The sequence below is a fragment of the Pseudonaja textilis genome, chromosome 3 (genome assembly GCF_049901715.1).
Source record: "Pseudonaja textilis isolate UNSWEBS1 chromosome 3, rPseTex1.2, whole genome shotgun sequence".
NCBI lineage: Eukaryota > Metazoa > Chordata > Lepidosauria > Squamata > Elapidae > Pseudonaja > Pseudonaja textilis.
This window is the reverse complement of record NC_141992.1, coordinates 181,631,310-181,657,799: the sequence shown is the minus strand read 5'-3', so window position 1 is coordinate 181,657,799 and position 26,490 is coordinate 181,631,310. Positions and strand designations below refer to the sequence as shown.

The window sequence follows — 26,490 nt, the reverse complement described above, 5'->3', positions numbered from 1 at the left end:
CCACTTTTTTTTCTTCTAACCTTTGAACCCCCTAAATAGATGAAATGTTCTACTTTTTTTCTACTTCTGTACCTTCAAAGAGCTTTCCCCAAGCTTATCCTTTTTAAATAAAGTAGAGCTAAATTTAGTTCCATTATTTGCAATAGATCCTTGAAAGCTGATAGGTTTAGCTCTTTTCAAAATAATTAAGAGATGATTCCCAGCTAAAAATTATAAATTTGAGCAGCCTCATAAATAACATTTCTAGCTATTGGCTGTTTCAGCACAGCCAATGCTAGCAATTTGTAAATTCTCTTGTGAATGGTTTCAGTTACTGCTTATTGGTTGCCAAAATGAGACTGGTAAGGAAGTGTTGATTAGAAGCAATTAGAACCATATTTCAACATAGATCCAAATTTAAAAGTTATTGGAGACTAATTCAGTCTTTCAATTAGACAGGAGAGTTTATATTTCCAACAACTTGTTACCAGTTTTCAAACCAACCTCATTATTTAGCCAACACTCTTTCTGGCAAGAATATATATACAAAAAATGCAATAATAACAAAGAATAGGTCTCTCGTCTCCTCTGGCTATAACTCAGTTCTGAATTATCACAATTCTCCACACCTGTTGAATGATTCATTTCTGCTTATTTTATTTAGAAAATGCACATGGAATATAGTCTCTTATGTTAGGTGGCTTACACAAACATCAGTGATTGTCATTAAATACCACTCTGACTGGCCCTGCCCCCATCTATTCTCTGCCTCCTGAGTCCCAGCTGATTGGCTGGGTCTTCTTTTGTTGCCCTGCACAGGAGAACGGAGCTGGAAATCAAGTTAGTGGGGTGGGGAGAGAATGGGATTTTGCAGTATCCTTTTCCTGCCATGCCCACCAAGCCACACCAAGCCCACCAAGCCATGCCCACAGAATCGGTAGTTTAAAAAATTTGAATCCCACTGTCTTGCTTATTTATTTTTCAATAAGTTTACTCCCCGCTCAAAAAAAAATCCCTATACAAATGAATTTCAGATCCCCAGGGCTCAGATCCCATGCTATCAACCTAGCTGGAAGAAGGATATCTTTTTTTAAAAAAATGAAACTTAATATCTCTTTTTTAACAAAATAAATGGAATATAGCTGATTACTATTCTTTATTTTCCCATGTGGCTTTCTTAGAGCAGGATAGACAGTCTGGAATCTTCAGACAATTGATTCATCTTCTCTTTCAACTTGCTGAATAGGACGAGGAGATGGAGGAGGAGGGGGAGATGATATTATGTCTTGACACCTTTTAATTCTATTCCCATTCAAAGTGGCTTCAGTGGAGTCTTTGATGCTCATTGAGCTCGTTTGTTTGCTTGCAGGCATTTTATTATTGGACTAGGTAACATTAGCAATGTTAGAGAGTGTGGGGTTTGCTTCCTGTTTATATACAGTAGTTTTCTCTACTTGTATTGGGAGGGTTCCCCTTCTTGGTTGTTCCTTGACTATAGTATTGTTTCTGATTGTTTCTCTCATGTTAATCCCTGCTTATCTTGATCTAGACTGCTGGAAATAACATGGTCTTTCTGTTTCCATCTAGTTGGTGGTTATTGTTTTTTTAAAATGATTTCAATGGACTTCTACATTACCTCTGGAAAAATGTGTCCTTTAGCAGAACAACTAGCTTTACAACTATTAATATATGGAATGAAATATATGGAAATGCAGTTGTTAAACTGGAGAATCATAATCATAATGTCAAAAATGTAATCAGGATACACGTGGGAAGAAGAGATATCAAAAGACAGTGTGGCTTTTTGTCCAAATGGCCAAGGTTATTTTGAACAAAATATAAGATTATAGTTGTATGTAGATCCTTCCCATTGTTGGAGAAATATAATTGATAAAATAGAATTTATTCTTCTCTTTCTTTTCTTTGTGTTTTTTTCCTCATGCTTCAGACTAATCAATCTTTTTTTCTGCTTTCCATTTCCCTTTACTGCCTCTCCTTTTATTATAAAGAGATCTAGTTAGTTTAATAATGATTTTACATAGATTTGAGGACAATCACTTGAAAGCTTTTTCCTGTACAATTGGAGTTTCTTGTCTTCTTGTTCTCCTAAAACAAAAGTAAAGCATCTACTACACACTTTATTTTGCCCAGTAAAGCATGTAGTGTGAGGAAGAGAAATATCTCATGTGAGTTGCTAATTTGGAGATACATCATATTTCATTTATATTGTTATGCTCATTGGATCCAATACAGTAATTAGATCTGATTACAAATAGGAATTCATCTTGGGGCTTCTAATAATTTCAGGTGATGGATTATCTGAAAACCCATCATGGATCGAACTAAAATAATTATTTCAGTAGTAATTGAGATAATTTATACATGCATGATAATTCTGGCAATGTAAATCTTAAAGCACTTTCTTTTTTCATGGGATGTGCATGTTCATTTGCACCGTTTTCTACTTTTCAGATAAGAGGTGCTAGTGCTACAGTCAGTATCTTATGATACTTGCATTTCTATTCATATTCTTAAGAAAGCCTCAAATGTGTATCGTTAATTTATTAATTGATAACTTGTGTCTTTTAAAACAGAAATTGAAAAAGAAAGTTGTGGAGATCCAGGAACACCTTTGTATGGCATCAGAGAAGGAGATGGGTTTTCCAATCATGATGTATTGAGGTTTGAATGCCAGTTTGGATTTGAATTGATTGGAGAAAAAACTATTGTTTGTCAAGAGAATAACCAGTGGTCAGCAAATATACCTATATGCATTTGTGAGTATAAATTAATATATTCCAATAATTTCTAACTTACTGTATGCATATATTACTGAAAAACTATTTTAAACTAAAATCTTTTTTGAAACATTTTTATGGTCTCACCAAACAATATTTGGTCTTCAAACTTTCAATATTTGTACTGTATCTTATGCATAGAGCAACCAAGATCATTAGGGGACTGGAGGCTAAAACATATGATGAACAGTTGCCAGAAATGGGCAGGGCTAGTCTAGTGAAGAGAAGACCAGAGGAGACATGATAGCACTGTTCCAATATCTCAAGGGCTGCCACAAAGAAGAGGGAGTCAAGCTATTCTCCAAAGCTCCTTAGGGCAGGACAAGAAGCAATGGTTGGAAACTAATCAAGGAGAGAAGCAACTTACAACTAAGGAGAAATTTTCTGATAGTTAGAACAATTAATCAGTGGAACAACTTGCCTCCAGAAATTGTAAATGCTCTAATACTGGAAATTTCTAAGAAGAGATTGAATAACCATTTGTCTCAAGTGGTATAGGGTTTCCTGCCTAAGCAGGGGGTTGGACTAGAAGACCTCCAAGATCCCTTCCAACTCTGTTATTCCATTCTAAATATAGGGAGAAAGGGCTCAGAAAGTCAATTTTAATTGGGTTCTTATCTCTTTTCTAATTTCTTTCCTGACTTTTGACAGTTCCTTGCCTATCTAATTTCACCGCGCCGATGGGAACTGTTCTTTCTCCTGACTACCCAGAAGGATATGGGAATAATTTGAATTGCATCTGGACAATCATCTCAGACCCTGGAAGTCGCATTCACCTTTCTTTCAATGATTTTGACCTGGAATCTCAGTTTGACTTTCTTGCAATTAAAGACGGTGATTCTCCTGATTCTCCAATCCTTGGCACATTCACTGGAGCTGAAGTGCCATCCCATCTGACTAGTAACAGCCACATTTTACGCTTGGAATTTCAAGCTGATCATTCAATGTCAGGCCGAGGATTTAATATCACCTATAACAGTGAGTAAATGTGTTTATTATGTATTTAATAATTATATTCATGGCCTTATTTATTAATATTTTTCCCTGGAGGGAGGGAGGGAGGAAGATGAGAGAGAGAGAGAGATTGTTAGTACTATTAGTATTCAGATCATATTAACTAATTGAAGGATTATGATGCCTTCTGGTTTCTCCTTCCTTCCTTCCTTCCTTCCTTCCTTCCTTCCTTCCTTCCTTCCTTCCTTCCTCTCCCTGCCTCCCTCCCTCTTGCTATCTTTCTTTCTTTCCTTCCTTCCTTTTTATTTTCATCTGGAAAACACTATATCAAATGTTTGTATCTTGTTAAGTTTCGATTGTTTTAATTTGCTTTCCTGCACTATCTACTTATAGTACAACTGCATCAAAAATAGAGTTCCTATGACATGAATGCTTGGCTTTCTTTCCTTCTTCTTTTCAAGCCACAGTATCAAAAAAAGCTATATTAACATTTTTACCCCTTATAAATATGGCAAAGAGAGTGGATGTCTAATGTTATTGCAATGTATAGATTTGTGTTAATGTAAAGTAATACACAACTTTATGCTATTAATAACAATATATGTTTGTGCCTTTTCAAAAGTGACACTGGTGGCAAGAGCTGTTAATACTAAGTTGTCAAAGAGTAATTGAAGAACATTAAATTTAAATGAACTCTGATGGATGTCATAACAGATTGTTATATAAAATTACTTCAAGGTTTTGTTTCTGACATGTTTCCAAATTTTTTCCGAGTGACAAATGTTATCCTAAATTAAGATAGTGTTCTTTCCCAATGACCTTTAAGATTCATTTTTAATACCAGTTCTTTATTCTTAAACTTGAATGATACCTTTCAAGTTTTGAATTAAATTTTCTGTTTGGAAAAACAAGGATGCAGGAGTTTTAGAATGTAATTGTACGATGAATAACTATTGGATCTTGTGCATTATCTTATATAAATAATTATATCTCATTCCATCCCTAATATCTCTGTCAGTCTCCTCTTAAAACCATACTAGTTAGCTTATTAGCAATCACTCTTGTGAGTGAAAATATTTGTGGATCATCAAACACTGGTGACAACTGCAAAAGCTTTTCAGAGTTACATTGATTATTTTTCCTTTCTCTCTCTCTTCCTCCTTTTCTCTTTCTCCCCTGAGAAAGATGAAGAATATACAACCTGAATCAGAAATTGTCACAGTTCTTGTTCTGCTTTCAAATTATGAACTGTTTGACAAATTGCTATTGCTCTCAAGCCACTTGACTTTGTCAACAGTTGACTCTCTCATTCATTTGAATAGAAGAAGGGGTTTCTACTTAAAGGGTAATTTTATGGTAATTTATTGTTTTGGAATATAAAACTTTATGTGTTAACAAAACTATTACAATGACGCCTTTAGGTTTAGTGTTTTTAATTTTGCATCCACTTAATAATAATAGTAAAATTATCAATTTACTTTGCTTGTATGTGAATACAATTGCCTACAAATGCCATATTTAGGATTTATCTAAATTTTGAATATGGAATTTACCACATAATTACCAAATTAAAACAGGCACCAATGTGGTGTTGGACAGCATCTGTCTATCTATCTGTCTTAATCTATCTATCATCTATCTATCTATCTATCTATCTATCTATCTATCTATCTATCTATCTATCTATCTATCTATCTATCTATCATCACCTGAAATGTCAGTCTCACATACAAAGAAAATGAAAGTAATTTTAATTATAAAATCAACTAACCTAATTTGCACTTCTTGAATTAAAACATATAAAATCAGGTTCTCCCTCCCCTCCACTTTTTTTTTTCCTTTGAATTTTGTAGTTCAGTTCTTCAGTGGAGGGGAAACAAAGCCAAAATGTGGAAATTAGGAAACACTTGTCAAAACAATGTTTGAAAGTATTCATCAACTAGTGCGGAACTTATGCAACAAATATAATTGGGGGTAAATTGGTATATTATAGAGCCTAGTGCATCTATGTTAGAATCAATATTGATTAATATAGAGATCAAGAAAAAAAATTCAATATATAAAACCTGGGATCAAAGAACTTTGAAATATAATTGATAATGTTAAATATTTGTACTGTTCCTTCCTTATCTTCTTCATGTTTTAAAGCATTTGGACATAATGAGTGTCCTGATCCTGGTATACCAATCAATGCACGTCGGTTTGGAGATAATTTTCAACTGGGAAGTTCTATCTCTGTGATTTGTGAAGATGGTTTTATTAAAACTCAAGGAACTGAAACAATTACTTGTGTTTTGATGGATGGTAAAGTCATGTGGAGTGGACCTATCCCTAAGTGTGGAGGTATTTGTAACTTTTTAATAGTTTTTGTGTTAAAGTTAATGTATGTTACATATTGGTTCTTAATCTGTAATCTAATAGGTGAATTTCACAGCAATCCTTTTTTGTCATGATGATGATGATATTTGCAAATATCATCTGATATGATTATCTTGGATGATAATCTAAGTTACTAAATATTGCATATATGAAATGTTTGGTACAGGAAGCGAAATACATGCTGGTCTTTTTTTCATATGTTTGTTCAGATTCCATATTTCTCAAGTGAAACGGCTTGCTTATTGTCATATATAAAACATCTAGGTCTACAAAATCTATTTTTCCTAAAATACTCAAATATCTTTACACTGACTGACATGGTGGCCTGGAAGTGGAGCTCTTACCTCACAATCAGGAGACTGTAAATTTAATCCTAGGTAGTGGGAAATATTTCTCTTTCTAAGCCCAAAGAGAAAACATTTGCTGTGAGGTCTGTGTAGGTGTCAGGAAGGGCATCTGGCCAGTAAATGCTCAGCTCCATTCAGCTGCTCCAACTATACCTCAGATCAAGGGATTACAGGGTCAATAATTAAAAAAAAAACCTCAAATATTTTTACACAGCCATGTCAAAATACCATAACTTCCTACATAGTTTCAAGTAATAACATTATCAGTTACATAACTAAGCTGAATAAAACTATCTTCTTCAAACTTAAAAAAAATATTTATCAGCTGGTACCATTTATATTCCTTAGTTCATTTATGAAAGAAATGTAGCATTAAAATTAAAGCAGTGCTCTATTAATGTTGTGTTCAATCATTCAGTTAATTTAGTATTATACCCTATCATGGTCAATTTAATGTAACAACAATGTTTTGTTTTGGCTTGTTACTGTTTTGAAGGATAATAGCAACTGATTGATTTAGATAATTATTTATAACATTTTAAACATATTAGCCATAGAATATTTTCAGTTACATGAAATCATTATAGTTAAGATTCATTTCCTGGGAATATACAACATATATTTCTACTGAAGCCCCATTTCTTATTTGATAAGCAAATAACATATTATCATGTTAGGAATTATTTTTCTACAGTAAGTACTATTTTTAATATAACAATAAATGTAATTTTATGGGATTAAGATTATGATATTTGAACAATTGTGTTTTGATAGGATTTCAGGAATGCTCACTCTTGCAAAAGCTATTTCTACTTCAGATAAACTTCAGTTAAACATTGACAACCTTCAGAATTATAATCATAGCATGTTTAATCAATTAAATGCAAGTAAAATAATATCCTATCTTATTTGGGTATATATAGCAACAGGTCTCATTTTATCTAACTGAAAGGTTTTAAAACATTCAAATGGAAACTGTTGCTTTTTCGTACTGCAGTTTCCGTACTGCAGTTTCCGTACTGCAGCATTTTAGCATTTAAAAAAGAAATGAAAATAAGCAGAAGGTATAAAGTATAGAAATGAACATTTTAGAAAGTGTGTGTGTGTGTGTGTGTGTGTGTGTGTGTGTGTGTGTGTTTGTGTGTGTGTGTAAAGTCACTCTACCATAACATAGAATCTGTGTCATCCATCCTGTGCCAGGCTGAGTAGCAATAAGCAAATATTTCTATCAAATTTATAAGCTTAGTTGTAAACAATTAGGAAGTGACATTAGTGCTGCAACTGTAAATTAGGTAAAAACAATCTCCATGAATCGGAGTAATTCAGGAGACACCAACTACTCCTCAGTGCAATATTGTTCAAACATTACTCTCATACTCTTCAATACTGAAGTCAGTTTGGGGACTCTAAATAGGAAATTGCTACTATGACTTAGCAATGATCAATGGGAAGAACAAAATGCAGCAGACAATTTTCATCTTACATTTTTATTCATTCACATGCAGATATGTTCACATAGCCATAATCATGTCAGGTCATTTTTAAATCTAAATTGTATAATCTTTCAAGCATACTGACAACAAACTATCTTGCCCAGCCAGGAAATGTCTCAAAGGTGCTTTTCCAAAGGACAACTGGACTTCCTTTCCTTCCTTCTTTGAAAATGTTTTGCTTCTTATCCAAGAAGCTTCTTCAGTTTTCAAAGAAAAAAGAAAGTAAGTCCAGTTGCCTTTTGGAAAAACGTCTTTGGGGCAACAATGACCTGGATGACTGATAACCTCTACAGATATTGGTTCATGGAAATATATTTCCCTATAAGAACAAGTGCAAGCCCATATTGTACTTTAGCCAAATTGATTTCTCTGCTATTTCCCCCCCAAAAGTGCTAATATGTACATAAATTGCTAATTGTAAATACATAAAGGAGCTATTGCCATTTCAGAATCCATTCATCTGTCAACTTTTTCACAAGAACTTGCTGTTGAGTCACTCACATTCCCTTAGAGAAATTAGCTGTTTTTTGCTGTGGGTGGGTGGGAATGATAGGAGGAGGGGAATCCATGTTCAGGCATCATGAAACTAAATAGGGCTTCAGATAGAATGATAAAGTCTTGCCCCATTGCTGTAAAGTATGAATGCTTTTCAGTTTCATTTCAGATAGGTGTGAGGGTATGATGAATCCCAGGATATGTGAAAACTGTCAATTTTGTGAAGGAAGATGAATTAGAAGTGGTTGGAGCATATAAAATGTACCGTACAAATGAAGCACATTTTAGCATTTAAAATAATTTACTTTCGCTTTGACAAATTGAGATAATATTTAAGAGCAAAACATTTTTTTATGGATGGGCATCTGGATGAAAGCAGGATCACTTTAAAAGTGACATCATGACCCACATAGAAATAGCAACAGCACAACGCAACTTTCATTGGGCTCACTGGTTGTGAGTGCCATTGCTTTTAGGTAACAATTTGAATAGTGCCATTGTTTTAGGTAACAATTTGAATAGTCTTTGTAATAACCATACAAGAGGACTCAGTGTCAATATCCCCCTACTGTAGAATAGTAATTTAATGACTTATTTAGAAAAGCACATTGCTTGTTTTGTTCTGATGGGGTATAAAAAATATACTTCAGAAGTGAAGCTGAAAATCATCCCCCTCCAAAAACAAAACAATCATGGGAAGGAGGGATTGAGAAAAGGCAGAGACCAACAAAAATTTGAAGCTTACAGAAGTGACAGTAGAACAGGACCATATTTATTCTCCTTCCTGTTTCTCAGTTAATCAGTTAAAAACTCCTTCCTTTTAATCACATATAAACCTCTACCAAAAAATAAAAATAAAAATGTTGCACACATCCTTGAGTGACCATGCTTTAAATGAATACAATTTCTACCTTGCCTTCAATTGAATTAGTGAGTTGATGAGAGTGGTTATTTATTTATTTAGCATATGGCAGATACATGGACTTACAATTGAGAATATTAATGTCTTGTCCCCCCAACTATTCAAGGAAAGGGTGATCTATGTTGAAAAAAATCAGACATGGGGCCGGTGTAAACTCTCAATGGACATTCGGACACAAGGTGATGGATATTTTGTCAAGAAGCACCAGAGTTACACTAAAGGGTAGAGACAAGATCCACTTTTAAACAATGAGTCCTGACAGACACCATGTTGGGTATGATCCTGTTCAGAGTTGACCAATGCTGGTGAGGAAGGTCCCTGGCACCTTTTGTGTAGGGTCAACTATATAACTGCCTATATCTGGGCTTTCAACAGCCCATTTGGCTTTCCATTGGTGTGAATGTCAAAGTTGTTAGACAGTTGTTGAGCAAGTGCCAGAGAGGGCTTCCTGGATTTAAGCCTGCCAATTGATAGATGACGAAGATCAGCATGAAGAAGTGGATTTCTTATAATTTTGTTGTACTCCTTCACTAAGGCTTTCTGCCTTCATAGAGGTGGTTTTTTATTTATTTAGTGTATGGCAGTACATGGATTTATAGTGAATCAAATGTTAATGTCCAGTCCCCCCAACCATTCAAGGACAGGGTGGTCTACATTGAAAAAAAATCAGACATGTGGCCCGTGTAAGCTCTTGATGGACATTTGGACACAATGGGATGGATATTTTGTCAAGGAGCATCACAGTCACACTGAGGGGTAAAGACAAGAATCCACTTAAACAGTGAGTCCTGGCAGACACGATGTTGTGTACAGATCCTGTTCAGAGTTGACCAATGCTGGTGAGGAAGGTCAAAACCTGGCACCTTTTGTCACAAAAGATGACATCTCACCCAAAAAAAAGGTGAGAGTAGTAAAATCTGAACTAGAGACTCGTTATTTTGTTATATAGGATTGCAATGCCAGCTTATGGCTGCAATAGTTTATTACTGACTTTCTTTGATTTATACTTCGCTGTAATTCAAGTTCTGAAGATAAACTAATTCCTTCTTTCCAGCCTTCCTTTCCAGTCTTGTGATTTCCTTTTATTTCAGAAATGTGAACATGATGACTGTTCTAGCCTGACAATAACAACTTGTTGTTTTCTTCTTTATAGCTCCATGTGGTGGACATTTTGCAGCCCCCAGTGGAGTCATCCTTTCTCCAGGCTGGCCTGGCTATTATAAAGACTCCTTGAATTGTGAGTGGGTGATTGAAGCAGAACCAGGACACTCTATCAAAATTACATTTGAAAGGTCTTGACAAAAGCTTTCTTTTTTCCTCCTTCTGTTTTTTTTTTTACTTTTAACTGATGGCCAGGAGATTACAGCAGAAAAAAAAACCTTGATTTAACGGACAAGCAGGGTAGGAGGGAGGTGTCCATTGCTTCTGAATGTCCATTAAATCCAAAAGTCTTTTGCACTGATGTATGTTCTTTTTATCATGACATCCTTACAGTTGAGACAAATCAGGATGTTTACAGTGATTTTTCATGATTTGTGACCTCATTATACAAATAGTCTGCAATTATATCATTGCACAGTGATGCAAATTGACATAGTTACATAAATTTAAGAGAATTTTCTGTGAAGAATGCAATGCTTAAGAATGTCTATTACATTTTTTTAAAAGATGCTCTGGTAAAAAACATCTTGTCTGTTGAAAATGGAGTTAATTAAAAGCTTTTATGATATTATTGATTTTGTAACAGAAGCCAATTTTTATTAATCATGTTTTATTTTATTTGTACTTCAGTAAACACTGGTAAAGGTGTCTGGGTCATTGAATGTATAACACTGTTATCCAATGGATTCAGTGACAGAGGATATTTACTCTAATTTCATGACTTAAAGGTTTGATGGAGGTGGAGAGGTTCCTTCTGTTTTGTTAGCTCAAAGTGATGGAACATACAGGTTCTGAAAATTCTGTGTGAAATCCCCACTATTCTGTAACATATTTTACTGATAGTGCCACAATTAGGATGTATTTCTACACAGGGTATTAGATTATAGTAAAGGCTTCTACAGAGGTTTTGTAATGTCAGGGCAGGGATACATATATATGTGTTTAGAAAATTGTCTCTTCAATATTTGTATTTAGTTTTAATTTTTTTAAACTTTCTATGTACTGTTTTGCTTGTCTAAGGCATCATATTAACTACAAACTAGATCTCCCAATTGAACTTGCTTCCTTTTATTGAAATATAATATTTTTACACAATTTTTATGTTTTTAAGTATGTACTGGCCTCTGAGACTATGATTGGTGGTCTCTAAATTTGCTGAGTGAATACATTTCCAAAATAAAAATAAATAAATAATTACTTAGCTGTGTAGATCCAGGACACAGCTTTCCTTTGATACCCTGTAATATCCTGATGCTTACTAATTAGTCATAATTGCTTTATATTCCATCCATTAATAAAAGCATTGTATATTTCAATGGTATTTATAGTAAGATATAAATAAAATGCCATTGTGATTATCTACTTTTTGTGAGGTTACCATAAGTATCTTGTGGGTCATTAAAAAATAAATACAATACACTATGATTCTTCCTATGTTTGGAAAAAAAAATCTAGTCATCTAGATTAAAAAGACCTAGTATGATATACAATATAATCTATAAAATTGTGGGTTATATTAAATGTATCATTTTTGAACAGGTCATAACAGTAGTAATTATTTTTAATAATTTTTTTTGTGTGTATGTATAGACTGACAAATATTTAGACAGGATTTGTCAAGGACCTAAGGTAGATAAGTGTTGCTGTTTGATGGTGTTAAAGGTACTGTTGCAGTATGTATGTAAACTTTTCCAAGTAAAGCTGCCATTTGCAAATGACTGGTAGTGATTTTGTCAATGGTAATGGTGTTCAAATGGTGTTCCAGTTGTTTTTGAATTATTATTGCTTTGTTGTAGTTGCTGTTGCTTTTCTCAGTCATCTTCAAAACTCTTCTTCCTAATTCTGAAAGATGTATCTCAAAAAAGATGTAAAAAAGGGAAAGAACAGAAATACTAAAATAAGAAAATATAAATCTTCTAAATCTTCTAAAATATCTATATTTTAATCACTATTTTTCCTTTCTTTTTCTATCGACTTCACTTTTTCTAAGCCTATGGTCCTCTACCTAATACATAGGCAATGGTTTGAGCTGTAACTTTGCTCCTCTAATGTTTGGAAGCTAGTCACCACAACTATCACTTCCCCAAACACATTCCTATTCTTATATTTAAAAAAAAAAGAAAGAAAGAAAAAGCACTGGAGGGCCCTTGTGGGAAATACAGATTGGCTCACCCTGCTCTACTTTTCCCTTGTAGAAGGGAATATTGGTTTATAATAGATATATTTCCTTTAAACATGTAAAAAAACCCTTAATACTAAATACTAAAGTCTGAGAAGTCTAAGAAGGAAATATTTTACTTCAATATTTGCAAATGAAATTTTCTCAAGGGACCTTTCCATAATAAAAAAATTCATTGAAATTGTGATTTGCCAGAATAACATGAAAAGTTAGTTTATTTTATAGATTTTATAGCCTGTCATAGTTCAAAGACTCTCACTACATTACAAGGGAAACATAACAAAAATAAACCACCCAAACTGTGGCGACTCCTAATAATCAGAGTTCAAAGTTTGATGGAAAAGAATCTTTTTTTTTTAAACTATCTGTTTCCTCCTCCAAATAATATCATTTGATATATTATGTATATTTAAATGATAACAGTAGTATACAAAATGCAACACACATTTGTTTTTATTCTTTCCATAGCTTCAGTGTTTGTTCTCAGATACCTATGTGACAATGGAGTCATTCATATAGGATGAATAAGCAATAATTTAAAAGTTTAAAGGTAGTTCTGACTTCATCATATTTTCTTTCTTTCTCTGAATTGAGAAGATAAATTAGTTAACTCTACAAATTTTCTCCTGCTGATATAATTCTCAAACAGCACCATTCTTTCTGGAAATTTAGCTTAGATGACTGTTTCATTATTTTGTTTACACTTTAGATATTTGGCTGAATTATCCAGGTTAGCCAAATTCAAAAAAAAAAAAAAAACACCCAAAAAATAGTGAATAAAAACTAATTTGACATATTAATTTGCTTGTAGAAGGTCTGACATCCATTTGTAAATCTATCTTTCAAATTGAAAATTCATGCAATTGATCCTGAATAAGACTCCATAGCTTTAGAGAATGTGTTTCCCTTTTTACTTCAGTTGGAAAAGTGATGACATGATCTGTTAAATGTTACAGGTTAATGTATTATCACAAAAAGGGGAAACAACTAGAAAGGGAATATAAATTAGTACTTTTATCTTAGCATGACAATTGAAACATGATTATTGCAGTTTAAATGCAAGTGGTTAATCAGCATGTTGTTAAGTACTGCATTAGACTAATGATCTTGGATCTTGCTCATGAAACCATTAATTCATTTCCCAGAATAATATTGTACTGTATATTTCAAATCTGATTACAGGTAAGCTTAATGTTCTTTGGATTTTCTTAGTTGCTTAGATACTGAGGATTTTTTTCTTTGTTGTTACATCTAAGAAAAATATTAAACCTGGGTTTATGCTTCTTTATAACTAAAGTACATTTGATTTTAATCATGAAATCTCATTTAATGAAGAGGCATTAGGCATTTGACAATATATTGAATCAATTTTCAAGAAATCATTTGCTGAATCAGATACATGCATTACTCTTTCAAACATAATTTTGCCTTAGGCAATATAGTGAAAATACTTGTCTTTGCAGAACAGTTAGCATTAGTAATGGTTTTTCCCCTCCAGTTTTGGTGTTTGTTTCTTAGTGGGTGTGAGGGAGTGGAGAAAATTGCTATTCAGTCGTGCCCAATTTAATAATTCATCAAGTATTCTCTGTAAAAACAAGACATTCAGTTTCAGCTTCAGTAAACAAAGTTGAAGAGGACAGATTGCACATTAAAGACCAGCTGCATTGAAAACAAATATTGTAATAATTCAATATAAACCTTTTTTTTTTTAAGATAGTTTGGAAGGTACTTGAAATTCACAATATAATCTTTGAGCGATTTAGAAAAAAGCTAAGTTAGGTTTGGTCTGCAATCTTGAGGTTTTTCTGGGCTGACAGCTCTTCTTGAAGAGCAGGTGGCAACTGTGCTTAGAACAGCCTTTCCATAGAGAGATCTTGTCTGCAAGTCATGCTCATTCTTAGATTGGGATATGTCTGCTCATAGTCACTCATGATTTGGTCAGTTCCCAAAACTAATGCTTCCATGTCAGAAGCACCAAAGTGCTTCTGTGGTGAAAGGATTTTCTGGTGACATAACCATTGCCTGGGGGTGTCCAGTTGGAGATACCTTTCTTGTCCTTGTGAAGTTGCTCACCAAAATGGTACCCATTTATCTACCTGTTTTCAAACTGCTGGGTTGGTGGGAGCTGAAGTATGTGAGAGGAGCTCACCCTGCCCTATGGCAGTAACAGGATTTGAACACGAGGCTGCTAATCATCAGCCAGTGTTCTAACCTCATCAGTCACTGAGCTCCCAGGTCCCAATTAGAGCATTGCAATGCACTCCACATGGAGATATGCCTGAAGAGTATGCAGAAGCTGTGCTGTTCCAGAGTGCAGCAGTATAGGCAGTAACATTACAGCTATGGAACATGGCTACTGTGTGGTGGTTCCCAATAGGCTTTTGAGTTCAATTCATCAGGTTTAAAGACCTACAGAGAAATGATGCATTTTGCCTGTCCTACTAGGCTTAGCTGAGTGAGCATACTCTTGGCAAACTGTGCACCTTCTGAGGCCACAGAGGTGCATCTTCTTTGTCATGGTGTCTGCCTTATTCCATAGGCATCCCCCATAAAATGGATGGTCTCAATTCAGTTGTCCTTCAGGAAAGCAGTGAAGACCTGTTCATGAAATTAGGATGGTATTGTTGATTAATGGATACAAGTTTTATCCAGACCACAATATGGTTTTTTTTTTAGGTTTATTGTTTTAAAATATTTTTTAAAAAATCTTGTTTCCCACCCAGAATTCCTTCAGGTAGATGAGCAACCATTTATTTTTTTAAAGAAATAAATATATTAAAATCTTTGCATATCCCTTTTACACAGAATGTAGAATAAATCGATAGTGATAAATGTTCAGTGAGACTGTGTTATGGCTTAGATCAAAACATCCTGTCTTAGTAAATTGATGCTATCTATTTGGATATTATTTTGTTTCAGTAATTTCAACTAATATTTATTTCATAGGATTTTTAGTTTTAAAATTATGCATTATGGCTTATGCAATAAATATTTGATCATGAGGTAAAAGAAATGGTTTGATTTGGACAAACCTATGTGGAGATACAGAAGCCAATAACATTTCAGTTAGTCAAAGAGGCTTAGATAATTTAAACAAAGCTTTAAAAGACAAACAGTGGTAAATGCAACAATGAGAGTTAGATAAGCATTATGTTCAGTTAGTTGATTCAAATTCTGTCTGAATCCAGTGTAATAACTGTCCAGACTTAGATATTTATACATAGGTTTGTAGATATTTGACTTTGCAAAATAATTAATGTTATAGTATTTCTTGTGATTCACTGAGATTAAATCATGATAAAATGGAAAGGTAAAGATACAACAGATATATAATTCATATAAATTTAATTATATTTAATTAGAATGTTATGATTCATATGGGTAAAGTTGTGGCTAATTATTACTTGATTATGCTTGTTTGGACTAGCAAAAAACGTGGGTATCCCTGAGGCATAAACTGCAAAGGGCCTGAAATGTGATTCTGAATATGCTACTAAATCAGGAGGAATATCAAGATAGCAGCCCTGACCATGCAATTAAAAGTGGGTGAAGCTTTGATTGTGGCTTCCTTGTGGCTGTCATCTTGCTTTTCTTGACCCTCATCACACCTTATAGATATCCTTGGTGTTGAGGCAGCACAGTGTGTTTATTTCAACAACAATCCTAGAAGACATTGTTTACTGTAGGCACATGCAAGAAGCTCAGGGATTACCAGGAATTTGAGGCAGCCATGCTGATTTTTTCAGAGAACATAGAACCTTAATGATTCAGCACCCAAATATCGAAATGTATTTCAATAGTTTAACAAGTCTTCCTAAAAATAGTTTACCCCTAGTCATATCTTAGAGAGCCAGTTTGTTGTAATGGTTAAAGTAACAAACTAGAAATTGATTGATCAAATTCTAATTCTGCCTCAGGCATAAAGACAGCTGGGTGACCATGGGCCAGTCACTCTAGGAAGCAAGCAAGGGCAAACTACTTCCAAAATCTTGCTAAGAAAACTTTAAGAATTAGTCTAAAGTTAGCTGAGCAGTCTTAAAACAAAACCTTATATGTCAATGGAGGTTCTCAGTCTTACAGGTCATGGTTGTCCCAACAGTGCTTTCCAAGTGTCAAGAGGTGACCTTGATAAAAGAGATAAGTGGCCTCAAAAACTCTCTAAATTATTGCAAATGGCCACCTATCTGCAAGGAATATAAATCCTTTCATTCCCCACCATTCAGTCAGAGCTGAAGAAGCTTCTGGATAAAAAGTGAAACATTTTCAAAGAAATACAAGAAAATCCAGTTGCCTCTTGAGAAAGCAGCGTTGGGACACCATCTTTAAACTTTAGCTAAATTCTTTCAAGGTCACTTTCAATTTTGAAAAAAAAATCAAAACTGAGGTAAATCACATGAAAAATATTTATTAAAATGATGTCCTCAAACAAATACCTGAAAAAGGATGGTCTATAAATATAATTCACAAAAGTTATTTCAGTTGACAATATTTCCCCTACACCTAGGATTTTTCCTCCAAGCTTAACTCCTAGATTGGGAGAACCCTTGAGAGTTTCACCACATGACTTCCTTCATTATACAGTCCATTTGTAAAACAACATAAAGGGTGTAAATATAGCAACTGAGCACTATCACCATAGAACGGAAATTGATGTATTATACAGTTGAGAGGCAAAATTCATATGTTTAAAGATGTTCAGAATCATATGGACTTCTGAGACATGCTATAGTAATATCTGCCATGGTTTTAGAACATGATAAAATAAAGGAATACACTGCTCATCATTAGTATTTGAAAAATGTATTTGGAATATGATTTTGAAGGACATTTTTTTTTCAAACAGTAAGTATATCAATTTTCTGAGCATGCAGTCTTTGATTATATTTTATGTCTCTGTGTGCTTCTCCAACTTAGATTCCAGACAGAACTCAATTATGATGTTCTTGAAGTACATGATGGACCAAATCTTTTGTCACCACTTCTTGGATCTTACAATGGTACACAAGTCCCTCAATTTTTATTCAGTAGCAGCAATTTCATTTATCTCTTGTTTACAACAGATAACAGTCGATCTAATAATGGATTCAAAATCCACTATGAAAGTAAGTAATTTTTTTCTTCATATTCTTTGGCAAACATAATGTGTATTATTGTTTCCTGGCTATATAAAATGAATACTGGTACAAATGTCTTTCATGATCTTAGCTACCACCTTTTCCTCAGTGCTCATAGGCTGTGCTTATGAGACCTACACAAGCCAGTTAGATTTGGACCCTATTACCAATATATTTTCTAATCATAAATATGAAAGATTGTTTCTTGCCCTGTGTATAGCCAACCTGACTCCTGTAACCTCTAAGGTGGATGATCAGCTCCTGGTTTGCTGTATATTAGCCAAGTAATAATATAGGTCTCCAGATGCAGTATCCAAATTACCAGCATTTCCCACAGGCATTGCTAGTTCAGATATTTGAGTTGTAGAAATGGATTGAATCTGCAATGTTTAGGTGAGATGGAGAAGAGTAAATGAACAAACTACAACGTATAAGTAAAAAGAGACCTGGAAAAAGTTTACTAGAGTGGAATGGTGGGTCAAACATTGATTGTCTTTTCAAACATAGCAGTCAAGATTGTAGGGGAATAAACCCTCAGTTCTCTCCACTGATGACCAGTGGAAGTACCAAATAATGAAAGCTTTCAAAGCATGGAACTGAAAGAATTGAAAGGTTGAAAATTATTATGAATATCTGTACTTCAGAGAGATGAGGGTAATACTGCCACACTGTCAAAACTGTTTTTTTTTCTCTTAACTTAAAAAAAATATTGATATAGTACTGGCATTATTATAAAGTTCTAGGTTAGTTCTTGGTGGCTCCCAAAGGCCATAGAATAGACTTTGATAGTCATTTCTCCTATTTGTTATGCATTCCTTCCTTTTAAAATCTTCCTGAAAATGTATTATATATTGGTAATCCTTGACTTACAATTATTCATTGTAAGTTACAACAATGTTGGAAAAAGTAACTTCTGAACTGAGCTACCACTTACCACCATCACAGCATCCTTACAATTATGTGATCAAAATTCAGGTGCTTAGCAACTGGCATATACGAAAATTGAAACATCCTAGGTTCATGTAATTGCCATTTGTGCCCTTCCCAGTCAGCTTCCTTCAAGCAAGATCAATGTGGGACTTGGGAGTCTCTTAATGACCATATGATTAACTTAATAACCATAGCAAAAAGGTCCATAAAATTGGGTGCAACTCACTTAACAATTTCCTTGCTTAGCAACAGAAATTCTAGTCCTAATTGTGCTCATAAGTTGAAAACTATCTCTATGTAGTTAAATGTATCATTTAATAGAATAGCAAAATAACAGAGTTGGAAGATATCTTGGGGGTCTTCTAGTCCAACCCCCTGTTAATCGGAAAACCCTACACCATTTCAGACAAATTATTGTCCAATCTCTTCTTAAAAATTCTCATGTTGAGGAACCCACAACTTCTGGAGGAGAGTTGTTCCACTGATTAATTGTTCTAACTCTCAGGAAATTTCTCCTTAGTTCTAAGTTGCTTCTCTCCTTGATTAGTTTCCATCCATTGCTTCTTGTCCTAGGTTTAAGTACTTTGGAGAATAGATTGACCTTCTCTTCTTTGTGGCGGCCCCTTAGATATTGGAATACTGTCACATCATGTCACGTCATGCTGTCATGTTGTAATTTATTGGGTATTTCTTTTTTTCCTGAACTTCAGGTGTAATGGTTAATACCTACTCTTGTTTGGACCCTGGTATACCTGTACATGGTCATCGTTATGGGCATGATTTTTCCATTGGATCAACTGTGTCATTTGGGTGTGACCCAGGCTATAGACTAAATCATGAGGAGCCTCTACTTTGTGAAAAGAACCACTGGTGGAGCCATCCACTTCCAACTTGTGATGGTATGAATAATCAACTTTGCCCACATTAATAACAAAGACAAATTCATTATATTCATTGAGACAACGATAGTCATTCTTCCTACATAAACTCTTTTTGTGTGTGTGGTGGGGAGAGGCTTGTCTACAAGCCTACATTTAGTGAACATTACAGGGTCTCGACAAAAATCTTGTAATTATATCTGTGATCAGTGATGTAGGCAACCTAATTTGCCAGCTGAGAAAAAGATATTTAGAATTCAAGTTCACACCACTTTCTAAACAGTTATTAAGAAACAATATAAGAATCATTATTTTTTAATAATTTTCTTAATATGATACTATGGTATTTTCCTCGGTGGGAACAAATAACTATCATACTTGCAGATGGGGTAATTAATAGAGTGGTTTAATATATTATGGTATACATCTTACAATGTCAGGGTTTCCAAAACATGCACAGTGGCCTTAGAATCAGATGTAATTCTTATTAGCACCAAAAGGAAACCTTATTGCAAGAACTCAATCAAATTGTTTTGTTTTCTTGGCCCAGCCTATATCTTGAAGGCAAGGTAAGAACTCCACAAACTTAGAAAGTATTTAAGTATTAAAACATTTTTGTATTTGTTTTAAAAGCACAGGCTTCTGTTTATAAAAAAGGTATTTACTCCCAAGTATATCTATACCTACGTATTTACAATTTGAAAGAAAATTGCATTTTTTCAGTAGCATATAAAAAAAAAGAAGATGCTGAAATACGTGCATTAATCTTCTGCAAAGTTTAAGGTGTCTATTTTCACTCCTACATACAGTCTCTACTTTTGATGAGTCTGTAAACAGATGACAGAATTTAACTGAAGTTGTTTTGGTTTACAGGCTAAATAAGATCATACCTAAAAGTGGATAATCTAAGGCAGTGGTGGCTAAACTTTTTTGTCTCCCGTGCTAAAATTGTGCACCCCCATGCAGACTGCACATTTCACACATGCAAGTGCAATTTCCCTGCATGCCATGCATCTCTGTGCATGCATGTGAGACCCCCCACATGCACCATGCGTCTCTGCGCATGCAGGCATTGTCCCACGCCCTCCACGGCCCCCCACATCCATGCCAGATACCCAACAATCAGTTGTCAGGTGGGCAGCATGTGCGCATGCACAGTGGGGCTCTTCCGGACGACCTCTTGCATGCCACTTCTGGCATGCATGCCATAAGTTCACCATCACGGATCTAAGGACTCAGCTATAAATCAGATAATTAAAGGATCTAAACAATCCTATGTCATCTAATTTCAGCCCATTCCTACACATCAAAGTCTCCAAGTTCATTCTTTTTCTGGTAGTGGTGGATCAGCAAAGGACTGTAATTTGTTAATGTTTTCTGAACAACTGAGATTATTTTCCTGTTGTAACAACTGAACCTGAAGTAGTAAGGTGGGATAATGGAGTGTGTTCATTATTCCTTCAGTGTTCTTTCCAACTGAAGGGGAACATTGTAAGAATATTTTGAAGCCTATACAGATCAAGCTTCATAGAGGATAAATGAGAATGTCTATAGGAGACATATTTCTTTATGCTATAACATACTACATGTTTACTACCTAAAAATAAACACTAAGAAGCAGCTGTCTGTGAAGAGTATTCTCTACTGTGCAATAATGTTACATATTGTGACAAATGTCTTCCTCAAGTGGTTGAACTACTATACAGTTCATTAAGTAAATGAGATTTTCTTTCCTTCTAGAACAATGGGATTTGTCCATTAAGCAAACAAAAGCTCCCAATTTGTAATCCTGTATTTTTCAGATTGAAATTGGGATGGCTTAATTTAAAGAGAAAAAGAAACTATACCTATAAATGACCCAATTTCTATTCCTCAAAAAGCATCATACAGAATTGCCAGCCCTTGGACCAGCAGAAAAAAATATATATGATGGGCCTCCATGGCTGAGCCTTATTTGGTCTCAGCAACAAGACTACTTATAAGTCATTATCCTTACAATATAAAAGTAATTCAAAGAAACTAATGAGTTGATTCCTGGCTTCATTTTCTGATTGAGCATTACCTTCCAGTGTGGAGAGCAACCACCAATCACTCTTTTTAATGGGAGACAGAATGGGGCTGGGCAAGTGTAGGCATGCAGAAACTTACCACAATTTAAACTGCAAGTTTAATCATCAGCATCCTGACTTTAAAAAAAAACAGTATGGAGGGGCAGAAATCATTGTCATGAGGTGTCCTTCTGTTTAATCCCTTCTCTGATCTTTAGCTTGTTGGGCAATTTGCAGACAAGATTTGGTACTTTAAAAAAAAAGAAGTGCTGGACCCATTGCAGAAAGTGATGCAATCTGTAATGAACTCACTGATAATAAAATTCAGGAAAACCAAACTGGCATCCAAAATAATTAAAATTATCTTTCTTTCTCAGTTTAAATCTACTGTCTGTGTATTGTATGTATGTAGCATCGAGGTAGTGTCTCTCATTGGATTGTGTGTTTTTAGCCTGTATTTAAAACCCATAGTAAAATGAATTATTTAAAACTAATAGTTCAGTTATTCTTTTAAAAGAATGGTAAACCCAAGTCATAAATGGAGACTGCCTAATTCCTTATTTATTTTTATTATTATTTATTTGTATCTTGCCTTTGTTATTTTTAAAAGTTACTCAAATCCCCTCAATTGTCCATTTGTAACATTCAAAGAATTTCAATTCCTAATACAGATTCCTATTTCTGTGACTTCCCATGGTGTATTATTTAATTACTTTTCCCCCCAAATCTTACCTCAAAAGTACAACTCTTCCAAATTCTTCTGGCCTCTTAGTCCATTTACAACTTTTTAAGATCAAAATTTCTTTTTCCTGCATTTTGCCAACTCTTAGGTTTCTATTTAAAAGTTTTGCATTGAAGAAAGAAGGTAAAATTCACCTGGTGTTTTGAAAGTCTGTAATATCCATACTATGGTCAAATAAATCTTTCCAAAAATGATTTCTAAATGGAGAAAGTGAATGCAGCTGGCTTAATGTCCTTGTTAAAGTCTCTCTCATGCCTGAGAGCAAGATGGAAGTTATTCAGTTGTTAAGTGAATTTTGCTCCATTTTACAGCCTTTCTTGCCACAGTTGTTAAGTGAATGACTGCAGTTGTTAAGCTAGTAACATGCTTGTTAAGTGAAACTGGCTTTCCCCATTGACTTTGCTCATCAGAAATTATCAAAAGTTGATCACATAACCTCAGGACATGCAACTGTCATAAATACATACCAGTGCTGTTGAACTAAATGAATGGTAGACCTGTGTTGTTTATTTCTTGACTGTTGATCTAGTGTTAATCTTGGTGTTAATCTCTGCTCATCTAGGTTTTGAGGAAGTGGTTAGAACCTTGTTTCCTCTTTGGCTTTTTGATTATCTCTTCTTCTGGGGCTGCTGGGCCTTTTGATTTACTTAGGATGTTTCAGAGAGTTGGTTCACTTGCTGTGGTGCTGTGTAATGCCATGCGGTTGCAATTGTTGGTGGTGGTTTCTGAAATGTTGTTGATGTATGGTAGTGTTAGCCTTTTCAAAGATTTTGTTGATTGTGCTGTAGTGGTTTAGTGGCCAGGCATATTTTGATAAAGTAATATAGGTATCCATTTTGTTGGAAGGTATTGTATAGATGGTCTGTTTCCTGAATAAGCAATGCATATGTACGTTCTGTAACACAAAACAATTTCAATGTTAAAACAATAGTAATTTAATGGGGAGGGAAGAAAAATCTCCGATCACAACCCAGGTTATGTGTTCCCTTGTGGATTCAAGGGACTCATGCCTTGAATCAATATATCATTCTTTTTTGTGCCATGTGAGTTTTATTTAATATTTGCTAGATATGATATTGTGATTCTCTCTCATCTGTTTTTGTATTACAGCTATTCTATATTGTTGTAAACTCTGAGCTCCAATCTTTTGAATGATGTCAAAGTTAGAGGTGTATATATTTCACTGAGGTCTGCTTTCCTGATCACAAGAAATTTAGTGCATTTCTCAATTTTGCAGCATATTTCTATATCTGTGTTAGTTGAGCATAAAGTGGCAAAATGCTGCAGAGCAATGTTTCAAATGATTACTGCTGATCATAAAATTTCTAGAACAACCTTAATGTCATAATATTTCTCAGTCAAGAAACAAACTCCTTTTCAGAACTGATTTCTTCCCTTATCTGTTTTCATCAGCAAGTTTCCTATTTCAGATACATGTGGATATATAGAATATTCCAGAAAGATTCTGGAGAAACTTATCTATAATAGAATATAAGGTTAAAATATGCCAGTTTTAATTTAGGTATTAATCAGAGGTGGTGTTCAGCAGGTTCTGACCAGTTCTGGAGAACCGGTAGTGGAAATGTTGAATAGTTCAGAGAACTGGCAAATGCGAACTCTGATTGGAGATTTTACAGTATCCTTTCCCTGCCATGTCCACCAAGCCATGCCCACAGAACCGGTATTAAAAAAATTGAATCCCACCACTGGTATCAATTATTATTGCAAAATCATTATCATAATTGGAAGTAGAGTAAAAAAAATGTAGAAGACATGAAATATTTCAGCACATGCTTTGATTTCCCCAGCCTTTCAAAAATGTATAAAATATTCAGATAAAAGATAGATAGATAGATAGATAGATAGATAGATAGATAGATAGATAGATACAGTTCAACAAGTTCTTGTTGAATTGAGTCTATATATATTTTTGTACAAAGAATTATTTTTTTCATTCTTCCATTTTGAAATCAATCACAGTAATTAGCAATTAATAATTAGTAATTAATAATTAGCAACTAGCAATTCAGAATACTTATTACCAAAACTTTTTAACAATTAATTAATTAATTGTATTCCTTTGTGAACATTTTGTGTAAATGTTGGTTGCACTTAGGGATTGTTGTATGGATTCCCTAAGGTCCTCCCAGTTACAGACTGTCATTTAAGTAGTGATATTAGAAGTTCTAGTTGTTCATCCCAGTTACAGACTGTCATTTAAGTAGTGATATTAGAAGTTCTAGTTGTTGTTTAGTAAACTTATAATGATTACCTATGTTGATGTCCTTATATTATCCTCCTAACATTCTTGCCTTACATCTTCAGCTCTATGTGGAGGGGATGTTAGAGGACCCAGTGGAACTATTCTGTCTCCTGGTTATCCTGAACTATATCCAAATTCATTGAATTGCACATGGACTGTGGATGTCACACATGGAAAAGGTATGAATTCACATTTCATTTATTCATGCTTCATATTATGCACCCTTAATATTGCCATTTGAACTTCCAAGAATAGCAATATTTTTAAATAAAATATTGTTCAGTTTAGTTTAATTTACTATTTAGTTTAGTTTTTAGTTTAGACCAGGGTTGTCAAACTGGATTTCTTTGAGGGCTGGATCAGTATTGTAGTTGTCCTCACTGGCCGGATGGGGCAAGGGAGGCAGAATTGGGCAAGATGAGACAAATGCCTCCTGCAGCACTCATGTGGCCCCCTGTTCCCCCGTTTTGGGCAGCAGAGTGATGCAGAAGGCCATCCAGGCCAAAAATGGGGTATATGGGGCTTTGCACAGCCCCCTGCACCCCATTTTCACTAGCAAAGGCAATGTGGTCCAATTCTTTGCAATTTCCAGACCAGCCTCACAGGCCAAATCTAAGCATCTTTAGTTTGATACCCCTGGTTTAGACAAACAGTTAATGTTAATATTTTCCTTTAGTTTGTAAATGAAAAATAGTGTCATTTTAGCCCTATTGTTCAATACCTTCAAAATGCAGAATAATACTCACAAATAGAACAAAAAAAATAGTTTCAGTAAAGATGAAAGAAAAAATAGATGAAGACCCTGAGGGCAAGGGTAAAATAAACCTTGTTTAATTTTCTGAGCCCATGGTTGGGATGAAATGTATGAGTTTAATCAGTGATATAATTGGTTTCATGTTAACTATGTGAGTCTAATTTTATTTTTCTAATAGGAGTGCAATTCACCTTTCACACCTTCCATTTGGAAGATCATCATGACTACCTACTAATCACAGAGAACCGCAGCTTCACTCAACCACTAGCACGCCTGACTGGTTCAGAACTTCCATCTCCAATCAACGCTGGTCTCTATGGAAATTTCAGGGCTCAATTGCGCTTTATTTCTGACTTTTCAATATCTTATGAAGGATTTAATATTTCTTTCTCGGGTAAGGGAACAAAACAAGCAATTTTTTTTAAAAGGTTGATGGAAATGCAGTAGTTTCCTCAGAGAGAGTCACAAAGATGGGGCATGGTGAGAAGGAAAAATCCAAATATTACATTTTTTTCTGATATGTATTTTTTTTTCTTTTAAAAATGCATGTTGCAATTGCTTTTGATGTTACTTCCATTACACAGATCTCAGTATGTTTGGTGTGCGGGTGTTGAAGAAAATTGTAATAACAGTAAAGTAAGTTATTTAACAGGAACATCACAGCACATCAGAGTGATTTCAAGACCAATTGCAAGACATAATATTCCAAATAAACTCATAAGAAAATAGATTTTGTTTTCAGGATGCAGACCTTTTTTGGATAATTTTATAAGTTGGACTCACACTCATTTATAGCTGCAATTGGAATCATAAACATGCCTCTCACAGATTCTGTTGAACATGCATGAGCATGATTATAAATGTCAACTGAATTGTCAATACTTATTTGACCATGAATATGGTGAAATTGCTAATATTTATTTGACCATGTATATGGTGGTGGGAGTATCTGAAAGCTAACTGATCTTCAGATACACATGTGTGGTCTACAATAAGATAGCAACACTTAATGATTTGGGCTGAGTGAGAGCTTTGTTTGTCAGATGTTGATTTG

The 26,490-nt window shown here is 34.5% G+C and overlaps 1 protein-coding gene across 1 annotated transcript in view; it reads left to right on the top strand.

Moving 5' to 3' along the window:
- The window catches only part of CSMD3 (CUB and Sushi multiple domains 3), a 646,074-nt gene that overhangs the window by 397,753 nt on the left and 221,831 nt on the right, over positions 1 to 26,490 (top strand). The window contains exons 13-20 of the mRNA XM_087931634.1: positions 2,574 to 2,756; positions 3,429 to 3,755; positions 5,880 to 6,074; positions 10,521 to 10,659; positions 17,622 to 17,809; positions 19,462 to 19,650; positions 24,745 to 24,861; positions 25,615 to 25,830. Of these exons, the coding sequence (XP_087787760.1) occupies positions 2,574 to 2,756; positions 3,429 to 3,755; positions 5,880 to 6,074; positions 10,521 to 10,659; positions 17,622 to 17,809; positions 19,462 to 19,650; positions 24,745 to 24,861; positions 25,615 to 25,830 (1,554 nt within the window). The remainder of the gene's footprint in view (positions 1 to 2,573; positions 2,757 to 3,428; positions 3,756 to 5,879; positions 6,075 to 10,520; positions 10,660 to 17,621; positions 17,810 to 19,461; positions 19,651 to 24,744; positions 24,862 to 25,614; positions 25,831 to 26,490) is intronic.